The sequence below is a fragment of the Manacus candei genome, unplaced genomic scaffold (genome assembly GCF_025592945.1).
Source record: "Manacus candei isolate 608988 ecotype Guabito, Panama unplaced genomic scaffold, ASM2559294v1 h1tg000010l, whole genome shotgun sequence".
Lineage (NCBI taxonomy): Eukaryota > Metazoa > Chordata > Aves > Passeriformes > Pipridae > Manacus > Manacus candei.
In genome coordinates this window covers 4,660,852-4,674,195 of record NW_026138058.1, presented here as the reverse complement: position 1 = coordinate 4,674,195, position 13,344 = coordinate 4,660,852, and the positions used below count along the sequence as shown (strand labels likewise).

The following is a 13,344-nucleotide window of genomic DNA, read 5'->3' as shown; positions in this document are numbered from 1 at the left end:
GTTTCATTTTTTCTGGGTATGTGGACTTAGACCTCCAAAAGTGGTTGCCACCTTCTCATGTCATCGCAAATCACTTCAGAAGAAACTGATTTTGTATCTAGCCACTTGGCACTTCTTGAAAAGTTGCTCCTCTTTGGACAATCCGAATTGGAGATGCTGCATTGTAAAGCTGTTTTGTGAGGAATTTATGGCTCAGCATTACTTTCTTGTGTGTTACATGGCTTTTAAAATGTGTGCTGACATAGGAGAGTCACAGTATTTCAGAAATTGCTCTGACATTTCCTCTTACAAGTTTCAGATTTGTGTGTCAGTAACTTTTACTGGATAAGCGCTCATAATATCCTTCCAGAGATACTTAAAATTTTGAAATAATCTAGTGACAGAGCACAATTATTTGCTGTCATAGTGAGTTTCATTTTGATGGTTCTGCCACCACAGAGAAGTCTGCCATAGAAAAAGGCTCTCTCTCCTAATCAACTGTGATGTGAACAATTCTTCTGTTATTGTTCAAAATTTTGAAACAAGCAGTACTGTGGAGTTAAAGGGAGTGTTGGATGTTTAAAAAAACCTGAACAAATATATCTTCTAGAATGATTCAGAAAATGTTTGAATTCTTTAGAACTTTCCAGTGCTAACTGCTAGGAAATACACTGTGACAGAATGTTAATGTCTTCTGGCTTTTAAACTTAATAGTGGCTGTGGGGAAAACTTGACATTTGTTTTATAATATTTTTCACTGCCAACTAACTGCTTTCCCACAAGTTGCTCAACAGCAATGAGACTGTAACTTTGAGTATGAGCTTATCCCATGTTTCAGAATTAATACAGAAAGAAAAGTTGTCTGCATCCTGATTTCAGCTCAAGAGCATTTCCCTTTTTAACTAGTATTTTAGGGGTCCCTGTTTGTGCTATTGAGGTAGTTTTTCCCTGATGTCCATGTCTTAATGTTTGTTGTGAATAGTGAGCTATAGAGTTCCTAATCATAAACTGGTTGTTTTGGAAGGGACCTTTAAAGATCATGTCATCAGAACCTCCTTACCACGGGCAGGGACACCTTCCACTAAACCAGGTTGCTCATCCGCTCCGGGAGTGGGGCATCCACAGATTTTCTGGCCAACCCGTTCCAGTTCCTCACCACCCTCACTAATCCTAAGTAATATTACATATTTACAGTAATATGTGGACAGGGCTTATAAAAGCTCATAACCACTCTGGAAAAAATATTTTAAAAATTTTGACCCTGTTTTTGTGGGAGTGGCATACTTCCTCCTCTCTCAGTATGCAGAGCAGTCTGTGCCCTGTGATAATAATGCTCCTTTCTGCTGAACACTTGCATAATCCCAGTAAGGTTGCCAAATGATGAGCAAAGCCAACGATGCAGAGACTTGTCCAAACTGAAAAAGTAATCTGTCTGGAATCAGTGATGAAGAAGGTACCCATGACGGGTCAGTCACGGTCCAGAAATTAGTTACTTCTTGTAGGGGACTTTCTGTGAACTAATCTGTACAAGATAGCTTAGTTGTACAAGATCTCATTCAGAAAATGTAAATCTATTTCCTAAGACAGTAAACCTGCAAAATTTTCGTGCTGATTCTTGTTTTGCTTTAAAATAAGTCACATCATTAGTGCCTTCTTACCTTTATTGTTTTCTGCGACTGATTTTTCAATACATGCAACACGTAAGCAAGAGGTCCAAGAACATCTGGCATGCTTTCAGTCCTTAAAAGACAGTTTCTGAAGGATTTGCTTGCAAGTTCTTTGAGTATAGCTTGAAATTATATTTTTATTTACAGTTTCAGCTAGATCACTCTGTATCTCATAACTGTTGTCCCTAACCATAACTAATGAATCTTGTTATAGTAGGAAAATGGAGTTACATGAAAAGATAAAGAAATTAAGTGTTTCAGTATCTTTGTTTCGCAAAGACATTGTTTTTGACATTGCAAAGCAGGTTTTAGGATGCTGTCAGCATCCATGTTTTGGTTATAATTATTCACTGAAATAAACTTTTCCGTTAGTGTTTTCTGGCTAATCATAGGTGTTCCTTTAGAAGTTTGGGTAAAATTCTGATAGCAAAGTGTGGCCCTGTTTTCATGAGGGCTGCAGCTTTCTAAGGACCAAGTTGTTGGTGAATATTAGAGTGTTTGTTAGGCTCGAGAGGTGGAGCTATGAGGCAAATTGTTGTAAATTTACCAGATTTGATAGTATGTTGGGAATATATTGAATCTCGTGTTAGTGCCAAAACACGTAGGTATAGGTCTGCTCTTGTGGGTATCTGTGAACCTAAGTAGTTGTTTCACTTGCTAGGACATGCAGACTTTGGTACAACTCCTTGATCAGCTAGACAGGTGAACAGATCCAGGTGTATTCTCAGTGGCAGTCAGTTCCCCAAGACATTTTGCTGCACATTTCTATGATGCTACTGCTGTGCAGAATATGCACTGCAGTAATGCAGGACAGCTCCTTTGTGGGGACAGGGTCAGCATTCAAAAGATGCTCAGCACGTGCACAGTGTTAGTAGAAAGCTTTCCAGATCTGTTCTATAAGCTTTTGCTATTGCTTAGTTGAAGCAACTGATGTGCTTAATTTTTTTAAAGTGAACAGATATAAACCAAAATCATAGCGGTTTTTTGAAGTTCACGCAGTTCGGTGTTTTTCTTAATTTGCAGCTAATAGCTTGAGCTTACAAGTTTATTTGCTTTGCATACCAAATGTACCCATTGAAAAATATTGTGAGCCACCAGATTTGGAGCAGCTATGCACGTGCATTTGACATTTGAGCAGCCCTGTTTAATTTTGATTGAGAAAATTGCTCAGTGCTAGTTTGTAGTATTCCTTCTTGCAAATAGATATGACTGTGCTTTTAAAGAAGAAGCTTTATTTATCTCCTCGGGATTCATCTTTCTATAAATTAAATTTTCAACAAGGAATTACTAATTATGTCAGGAACATAGTATCAGTTTATTAAATTACAGGAATAATGGTTTTACTGAGTATAGTAGGATATTTGTGACTTGACACTGAACTTAAATATTGATTGGCAGCTGCAAGGGAAGAAGTGGAAAGAGAGCCTTGAAAAACCTGTGTACCTTCTATTGTTGAAAAACAAAACTCTGTACTGTTTGACTTTTTATGAAAATGGCAACTGTTCATTCATAACAATAGGCCTGTAATTTTTTTTTCAGTCCTCCCACCCATATAATCACTGTTAATGGGAAGGAATGTATAAACTTTGCATCATTTAACTTTCTTGGACTTTTGGATAATGAAAAGGTTAAGGTGAGTTCTTCCAGTTATTGTATTTGTGTGATTATTCCTCTTCTACTTCGTCTGTTATCTTGACAATAAGAATAACTTTAGAAAACATGAACTTTGTCAAGAACATACACTTCTAAAGCAGCAAGGAAGGTTATAAACCTTGTAATTTTGTGCTGTTTAAGTTTGTATTTTTTGCTAAAGTTTAATCCTGGTGTACTGCTGCATACTAGCTGATTATCAAGGTAGATTAGTATTTAATGTCCTTATGTAATAGAATAAAATGAATGATGCTTAAACACTTGTCTAAAGTAGCTTTGATGTGAAATTAATTCATAGAAATCAGTGCATTATTATCCTTTATGTAAAGCAGGTCATGTTATGTCATACAAAAACTGGTCTGTGTACAGTGGTGTAAAATTGACGGTGTGAAGCATAAAGGAGAGTTAGAAAGTTAGTGCAGGAATATTTCATGTAATTCTTTCCTGTTAAAGAGTGCAGCCCAGGCATCTCTGAAGAAATACGGTGTTGGCACTTGTGGACCTAGAGGATTCTATGGTACTTTTGGTGAGTAACTTTCTTTGATCTACCTTTAAGGGTCAGACTAGTTTGGTAAGTCAGCCAAAATAGTCCTGTATATAAGCAAAAAGTTATTGCTGCTGCTTTGAGAAACAGTTATCCTCTAATACACATTTTACTGTAATTGTTGAGAATTGGTAGCATTTATTGTTCCTAGCTTTGTTTCTTATTATTTTATCTTTTTTCTTACTCTTTCTGATGCTGGTCTTGGAGGAGAATTGCAAATGGTATGATCTGTTTTGGTTCTGGTCACCGTAGTAGAAAGAAAAAATAAAGCTATTAGAATTAATAATGCATGGTGTATGTAAGTAAAAGTGTAAATTAAAGTTTCTAAGCAGACCACAAGAGGGCAGTCTGATTTCTGTGATAAAGATTGCTAGTTACGTTTATCTAATGCTGTAACTGAAGTTTTTCATTACTGATAACTTTAGTGTTGTAAATGAGAGATTTTATGACATGGCAGGTGTTACTAAGGTAGGGTGTTTTTTCATTCTTTTTAAGAAGTAGGAAGTTGTTAAATATCAGGCTCTGGAAATAATTCTTTCAAGGCATTTATATTTTGCATGTAAACCAAAGAGTAATATATGAATAGCTGCAGTTGCAGGCTGAAGCCATCAACTCATCTTGTGAACTTTCCAATCTCTTCCCAGAGGCAATGGAATTCAACGTGTGTCTGAGTACTCAAACTATTTCAGAGTTAGCTTCCTGTAGCCTTGACTCAAGTTGAAGACTAACTTTTCTTGGTTAATCAGGGTAGTCCTTTAGTTGATCAACCGGTGCTGTACCTAATTTGATTTGGAAGAAGTCTGTATTTCAGAACAGGGCTGAGTCTTTGGTATCAATCTTACAGATTAGGTTCATTAACCTAGAACCGTGGTTCGTTTCTGAGGAACGTGCTAGTAGCCCATTGATTAGTAGAGAGAGAACTTTTAGGAAACTAGATTACCTCACTGATGGTAGTTTGGCAGTGGTCTGTTGAAATTCACACAGGCTTTCTGTCCCTCCCTGCCCCTGAAAAAAACCAGACCACTGAAATGCTCAGCAAAACTTGTAGACTAATGCTTCCCACTTTTGAGTTCAAGCTGATTTTAAATTTTGTGAAGTCTTTTGCTTTGTTTCTTTCTAGTAATTGTTTGAAACACACTGATTAAAAGTTGACTTTCTCTAGTAAAAGAGATTCTTTGGCTTGTTTCCTGCCCTCTTTGGAAATCTAATCCTCAGATGCAAACTGGATAGCTTTTGCTATTCACTGGCTTATGAAATTTTGGGTAAGTGCTTCATTTCACAAAGCAGGGGCTCTAATCTGTATGACATCACTAGAGAAGTGGTGTTATACTGATCTCCTTGAGATAACTTTTACAGATAAAGTAATGGAGACTTGATTTTAAACGGAAGACAAATTCCTGATGTACTTGTTCAGTGCCAAATTGTCTTCCCATTTTCACCTGTCATGAAACATTTGAGTATTGCAGGATTATGAATCTCTGAGAAGAAGCACTTGCATCTTGCATCATTAATGTTGTATGCCTTAAACTTTTCACTCAATTTTTTGTGTGCTGTGACTTTGGTAAATAAGTCTTTTTCTATGCAGAACTACACACAATTTCCTCTCACTTAACTATGTAGAATTTAATTGATAATTGTCAATTGTTATTGCTCAGGCTTCTCCCTTCTTAGATGCTGATATGTCCTATCAGTATTAGAGATCTCTTTATTTGAAACGTAGATATCATGGTATAATTTATTTTTAATGGAGACTTGATTCTTCAATATCTATGCCAGTTTGAAGATATAGATTTAGTGAGTCCCTATTACGACATTTTTACTTTGTGTTGTATCCCTGAAAAATGGATCTGTGCCTTCATCCTATAATGGTCTTGAAATACTTGTGTATTCACACAATGAATACTGAATACTTGTGTGTATTTTCTCCATAATGACAGGTGAAGGGCGTATCACTTGTTTGGTGGTGGGGGTTTTTTTAGGCTATCGTTGGTTGCCTATCAGCCACAAGATTGGTACTACTTAGAAGATTAGGTCTACCTGTTGGATAAAATATATAAAAGATAATGTAGGATTCGGTCTCACTTCTGCTTTTGACTTGCCTGCGAGCACATGGTAGGCACTAAACTGGCACTTCTTAGCAGTTATTAACAATATTAGCTGTATTAAGGTTTCATAATTTGTAAGCTGTCACAGTCTTATCTCTGTCCAAATGTAGTTTAGGTGGTGTTTGCAGTTTTCAGTCAAGCTAGGCTAATCCAAGTGATGTAACCAGACTAAAGCAAAACATTGCAATAAAAATAAGAAAGTCAGATAGTATTCTGTTTTTATCATAGTGCCTTAACACTTTCCAATCTCACAGTTACACAAAGCATTCTTTCCCTTATGTAGTGATGCACCAAATGTGTGTCATTTTGAACTTAACTGTTCTTGCCCTTGACAGAATTCACTTAGGCTTGTAAGCCTTCTTTCTGCTACACAAACCTGAACGTATTTGTTAGATGTTATGGCTGACAGTATTTCTTTTGCCCACTGTTTCTACCTATATGTTGCTTAGTTAGTGGTGCTTGTTACCCAGTGAGAAGGATGCAAGTTCTGAATTTGAACTGTGATGGTCTTGTCATCTTTTTCAGTTTTTTAGTTAAATTATGTAAGTAGTCTTTTACACTCCAACAAAACATTTTTTTCCCCTTAGGTATCAGTAGCTGACCACTCAAAAGTAGTAGTTCAGTCCTTGTTTCCCTTAATTTGTTATTCTGTACTGACAGAGCTTGAAGAAACATTTTTGGCTGAATGTTGTTTATATTGCATGTTTTAAGTGCCGTGTGGCCAGTCTGGTTTTTTATTTTTTGGTTATTACCGATCTTTCTTGGGCTTTTTGTTCAGTAACTGAATCAAACGTCATCCCTCATGTTTTGAAACCTCACTGAAGATTCTTTCATTGATCCTGAAGTCCATGTAACAATGAAGAAAAAGACATAAAGATTCTGAAAAAGGACTACTTAAAATCTCGATCAGAAAGAATATGAGCTAAATCCAACCAGCTAAATCCAACCAGCCTTCCTTCCAAAAGGCTTTTTAGAAGAAAGGCTATTCTGATTTTCTCTGACTGTTTGGTATATCTAATGTGGCTGGATCAAAGTGATAGGGTGCAAAAGAAAACTTCCAAATAATGAGTGATTAAGCTGCTTTCATTTAAAACCAGCGGGAAAACCAAATAAAAGAATTCCTTTCCATTCCATTTTTTGATGCTCAGGTGAACATTAGGGAAGGATTGTTGGAGATTTATAGTTTGGAGGCTATGGATAAAATTGCTCTCGACTGTGATTGGGAAGCTGTTGTTTGAAGAAACACCTTTTGCTTTTATTCGTATAAATATATAAATGAGATGGATGTGTCCTCTTCGGGAAAGGTTATGCTAGATATGTTTACTGTGGCAAAGTTGAGATTTTTACGATATCTTTTCTTTCTACACCCTTGCTGTTGGTGTCTGGCTGGAAAGAGCAACATTGACATAACCATGCCCCATAGACTCTTGAAGGAATCTATACATAACTGATGTTGACTGACTAGATTTTAGTTTCAGTGAACTTTCAATAATAATTGCAAAAAGGTAACATTGGGCCAGTAGGGATCTTTCAAGTCACATGGTAACTTTTTATTTCCAGTTGATAAAAGGCACAATTCTCTTGACTATTGCTAGCAGAAGCAGGTAATGAGCGGCAAGAGAGTTAGACAGCAGAAATAACAGTTCGTCTGGTACAGGTTATTTTGCTTAGGCAGAATACTTATTGCTGTGGTTACCTTTCTGCAGCAACAATTCACGCACCAGGCGGTATTTATATACCACATTTATATACCCTTTTTCATATTCGATTTCTAACATGGGTCACTTTGACCAAATGGGTTTGGGAAATGCTTGGGTGTGTAATCGCGTCAATTTATCTTAAGGGCAAGTAATCTCTAGCTTGGAGATGTGACCTTTTCAATTGACTGAGGTGCGTTCAGGAGGTGGTTTGTGATTTGCAGTCTGACAAGAGCAGTTTTCTGTTACAGTGATAGCTGTGCTTGTGTAGTGGAAGCATCAGCTTGGAAGAACCGACAGTCTGCCAACAGGACCTCGTCAATTGCTATAAATTACATAATTTCTGTCTGACTGTAGTAACTGTGCTCTCTAGTCACAGTCCAGGAACTCTACATAATTTGCTTGTGGTCTAATCACAAGTAAATTTTAATTACCATTGCGTAAGAACATCAGAGAAACATGTTGCATGAATATTTTCAGATCTGTCAAAGCTTGTGATTAATATCAGGTTACTTGTCAGTTTAACTGAGGATGGATTGGTTGCAACTGGGTTTTGGGAAGTTACTTATTTTAATACTCTTCCTACAAATAAAAGTTGTGTTTCCTTCAATTGATAAAAGCAGTGGTAGTCTTTCTGATGTAAAAACAAGTTAGCTATCTAAGATCTTTTCAATTTTTCTCTCAAATAGATGTGCACTTAGAATTAGAAGAACGGCTTGCAAAATTCATGAGGACTGAGGAAGCTATTATATACTCGTATGGATTTGCAACAATTGCCAGTGCTATTCCTGCATATTCAAAGAGAGGGGACATTGTGTTTGTGTAAGTGTTGTTTTTTACTTGGGAAATCCCAGATTAAGGAGTTTTCCTTTCAATTTTTCACGATTGCTAATCATATTAAGTTGCACATTTAAAAATGTTGCTGGTTTTGATCAAGTATATCAAGCTAAAATATATTTTCTTTGCCAAATACTTGAAATCAGCTACTGCTTTGATCATGAACGTGCAGACCTGGGCACTCATCTGAAGAAAAAGCAAAATAACGTCTGCATTCAAGAACTAACATAATTCTAATACCTAATCTTCTTAATAAACTGTACAGTCATACTGATGTTCTGTTTACTGCTGGCTTTTCACCATTTTTCCAGGACAGTTGTTCCCCTCGTGCCTATTTGCAGTGGATTTAGTTGGATAACTGTTGGTACATGTTAAAATAACATAAAGAGAGCTAGGCAGGGTCAAATAAAGGATTCAGCAAGCCCAGTATGTATCTGGTCCCTGAGAGCAGCCAGTGATAATTTGTCTGGGGAAGAGTGAAAAGCCAGGAAAAAAAATGTAACAGTACTCAACTTTCTGGGCAGAAGAAGAGGGCTTAGATTTAGTTAAGAGTTAATGGATTTTCCTTAAGCTTTCTGATTCTTTTAGTACTTAGATCTTTAATATCCACAGTGTTTCTGTGACATGCAATTTCATAGTTCTAACGTGACCGTTTTATGAAAAATATGAAGAAATACCTATTTTGAATACAATACGTACTAATTTCAGTTGATGCATTTTATTTTTAAGCAGGGAATTGATGCATTTTCTCCCTGGGATTAGCGAGTGAGTGGCTGTGTGGGGCTTAGCTGCCTGTTGTGGTTAAGCCACAACACACTGATACTTTTGTATTTGTCTGCCAAAAAAATCTTTCTTTGGTGCTCTCTTTTCTAAGTATAAAGTTTGCAGCCTGTCTGACTTCTCTACAGAAGTTCTTTCATAAATTTAATCATGCTTTTTGGCCGTCTTTGGTCAGTGATCGTATATTGATTATATATTTGATCGGCGATTTTGAGACAGATGACCAGGACTGTGACACTACTCAAGGATGCCAGTGTATCCTGGATTTAGTTATCTCATACTGTGAAATTGCATATCCCATCATACTTGGAAGTTTGCTGTTCCAGCACTTAAAAATGGCAGATTGTTCTCTGAACATGGAGAAATTATTCCCAAAGGACGTTAAAAATGTGGTTTTGAATACTGCTATGAATGTAAAAGGCACATCTTTGAGCTTTTTTTCCTAAGACCCAGAGCAAACAGAGTCAGAAGTTTCTGGAATGATTACCATGGTATTATTCCCGGTGCATGAAACATTGTGAGGAAACTGCTGTGACATGCAAACAAAAGGACCAGTGTACACATCAAGAAAAAAACCTGTTGGCTTGCTTTTAGTTGCTGTAGTGCGTAGGGAAATTGAGAAACTTTGGAAATAAATTTTCAAAATGTAAATAAAATATGAGGCGCTTTAAAAAAAAAATAAATCTTGCTTTTATCTACAAGTATCTGCTCAAAAGCAGGACAGCTTCCTTTGAATAATTGTTAAACCGAGTGCAAACTTAGAGGGGTTTGCTGTATTTACAGAGATGAAGCTGCCTGCTTTGCTATTCAGAAGGGATTACAAGCATCTCGTAGTAACATCAAGTTGTTTAAGCATAATGATATGGCTGACCTTGAACGACTGTTGAAAGAACAAGAGACTGAAGATCAAAAGGTACCATTCCTTTGAAGAAATATTTGTACTCTTTTGTGCCACCTCCCCCACGTTTTTTTACTGGGTCCTGTAATTGAGTGGATGCAGTGCTTATATAGGCAGTTACTCAGTTTTCATAAATCTCTGTTGTACAGTTAATGTTGCTTATGTAATTAAGATAATTTTAAAATATATGTGTATTCAGTTGTATTTGTCTGCCTAACGACTAGAATTGAGCTCACGAGAATTAGTAGCAGGGGGATATCTTTATGGACAGGTGACTGAAGTGACATATTGTTCAATTTTTTTTTAAAATCCTATTGCAGAGATTTTTAGGTCTCTGAGAAATTTGTGTAACTGCATTTACCTAATAAATTATGCAAGTTAATTATGACTTGAAATGCCACATTATAAAATCAACACGAAAATGGCTAGTCCTAACCCTTTAATTTATAGAATCAACATAGTTGATTTTTTTTCTTGGTTTTCCCCTGTCTTGCATTCAACTCTTGAGATATTCTCTCTCTTGAAAATTTTGAGTCAGTTTGATGTCTTGCTTCTCATTCTGACAGTAGTGCTAAAGGGTGTCCAAAAACTGTTACTAAGATCAGGATCAGCAAGTACAGAGAACTTGGTTAAACGAGTTTTAAAAGAATTAACTGAGTAGCTATCATGATTATATGGTTTGTTCATGGAATGCTGGCAAGTTACAGGCAATTGGAAGAAAGCTGGTTCTGGGGTAACTCATAGAAAAAGTAAAGTAGATAAAGTGTCAATCAGCTTAACATCTGTGTAAATCAGTAATGGATCTGATTAATAGCAAATTTATAGATAACATACGAGTTAACATACCTTCATGGAAAATACATTCTGTCAGATAATCTTTACATGAGTTTTTAGATGTGGCTGTCAGACTAATTTGTGTAACACATTTGGTTTGTTGGAGCAGAGTGCTTTGAATTAGCTACATGGTTAAAGTTTCTTAATGTAATTAGCTGAATGTGAACATAAAGTTGGTGGGCAAGAGCTTAATACAGACCATGTGTGTATAATTAAGACGTTCTGAGTAGAGAAGGGTAGATCATACCACTGGAGTTGGTACAGCTTGTGGAGTGGACTGTGGCTAGTTTATGCCTGTCACTCAGAAAAGTCAAATAGATGTTTGCTGAATCAACTTTTACAAGAACTGAAAAATATAAGAAGCATGACTTGATATCCTTGATAAGAAAATATCAATAAGGTTTAAAGTAAGTAACAGAGGAACGGCATTTTAGGACTGCAGAGCTCAAGTTATGCCTCTGAAGTTTAAGCAGAAACAAGTGCAAGATATTTTTATGGCATGCATTGTTCAGAGAGCAGACAAGGACTTTGTAACTTGAGTGTTATGAATACTTTTGCATTGTGTTTTATGAAGTCACTGTTTTTAAGAAGTTCGTGCTACATGGTGAATCCTGGTGCTCAAACCACTTGTTGAAAAGTCTTCTAAAGGCTTAGACTAATGCTCAGTATATGAGAGAGCAAAATTCGTAGTATTTGTTCTCCAGGTGCATTGTTTGTGTTTTATGCATAAAGTTCAAATGGATTGGTTATGATTTCTTGCAAAACAAGGCATCTTAAGTCTTGTCTATCAGTCAAAAGCTTTAAAATTATTATAAAATAAATAAAATAAAAATAAAAAGTAGTCCAATGAGGCATTTCAACTATTGTTGGAGATGAAAAATTAAATTTAGTTTAAACTGAAGTAAGAGCCTCCTTGAAAAAGAGACCATTCCCTTAAAAAAAACCCCTTCCCTATCGAAAACTTCAGAGCTTTGCTTGTTAGTAACAATTGATATGAACTGAAACCGTGTCTTTCTCTGAAGAATCCTCGCAAGGCCCGTGTAACCCGAAGGTTTATTGTGGTTGAAGGACTGTATATGAACACAGGAGACATTTGCCCTCTTCCAGAGTTGGTAAGTGGTTTTAATTTGCCTTTTGAACTACATATGAAATGGTAATGAAGTAATGGTATTGTGAAATGAAGCCTACATTGAAAAGCTCTGCATGCAGTTGTTTTGTTTACCTTCCTGCTTTCTCGTATGTTCATGAAGTGGTGATCTCAAATCTTACCTTGTTTTGAAACTTCTGATTAGGATCTGAAGCTGCTGAGTCTTAGAAATTAATATCTGGTTATAGTCCTAGTTTTTAACCTGTAAAATATAATGTATTTTCAGCTACACTATATGATACTGAATCATAAACTAGGTTATTTTAAAAAAAGTTTCAAAGAAACCTTCACATAACTTCACACACACAGAAACAGTGACTCCAAGGAAAATATTTGCTATTCAGCATAAAACAGCTTTTTATTCAGGCTCTATTCTAGTAGATAATGGAAGAAATGCTATGAAAATGTATCATCTTGAAAGTACCTGATAATCTGTTAAAAAAAAATCACAGTTTCTTTTTATGTGAACATTCATGAAATTTTGTTCTAGCATTACATGGTGGAATAATTTTGAAGGCTTTTAAAATGTACTAATGACAGAACACAACTCTGAAACTGACATTTGTTCAGTATTCAGAATACTGTCCTTTTCTTTCTTTGCCTTACCTCCCCCACGCATTTTGTTACCAGATTCTGATGGACTTGTCTTATATTTTGAACAATTTCTTTGTTTTAGATAAAGTTGAAGTATAAGTACAAAGTTAGAATATTTTTGGAGGAGAGCCTTTCCTTTGGAGTCCTTGGAGAACATGGAAGAGGAATTACTGAACACTTTGGAATAAATGTAGGTGCTTTTTTGGTTGTGAACAAGAGATTTGCACAGGAGCAAACTATGCAATTGTTTTCTAATACCTATGGCATTAACAGTGTTTAGGACCGTACCCTCTATGTCCTGTTGTTTTCACTTAAAGTGTCTTACTACCAAATATGGAAAAGAAAAAATTAATTTAGAAAAGGAAACAGCTGGTGTTACTGTGATGATTGCCAACTACCATCTGATTAATTGACTTGTATGTTAAATTAATTTTCGATTAACTGACTTTTTTGTTAACTTCATTTATAGACACAGTCTTTCAGAGCCTGGCAAAAAAAAAAGTATTTGCAGCTCTGAAGTGAAAAAAAGCAGTTGTGCCTCTGAGGTTCAAAGTCTGTTTTCAGTATCACATTCTACCTCCTACTGACTTCAGTGGCACTACTTATATTTTT

General features: G+C 36.1%; 1 protein-coding gene across 1 annotated transcript in view; it reads left to right on the top strand.

Annotated features, from left to right (window-relative positions):
- The window catches only part of SPTLC1 (serine palmitoyltransferase long chain base subunit 1), a 28,068-nt gene that overhangs the window by 7,953 nt on the left and 6,771 nt on the right, over nt 1-13,344 (top strand). The window contains exons 4-9 of the mRNA XM_051777430.1: nt 3,186-3,279; nt 3,750-3,822; nt 8,332-8,464; nt 10,043-10,172; nt 12,014-12,103; nt 12,815-12,922. Of these exons, the coding sequence (XP_051633390.1) occupies nt 3,186-3,279; nt 3,750-3,822; nt 8,332-8,464; nt 10,043-10,172; nt 12,014-12,103; nt 12,815-12,922 (628 nt within the window). The remainder of the gene's footprint in view (nt 1-3,185; nt 3,280-3,749; nt 3,823-8,331; nt 8,465-10,042; nt 10,173-12,013; nt 12,104-12,814; nt 12,923-13,344) is intronic.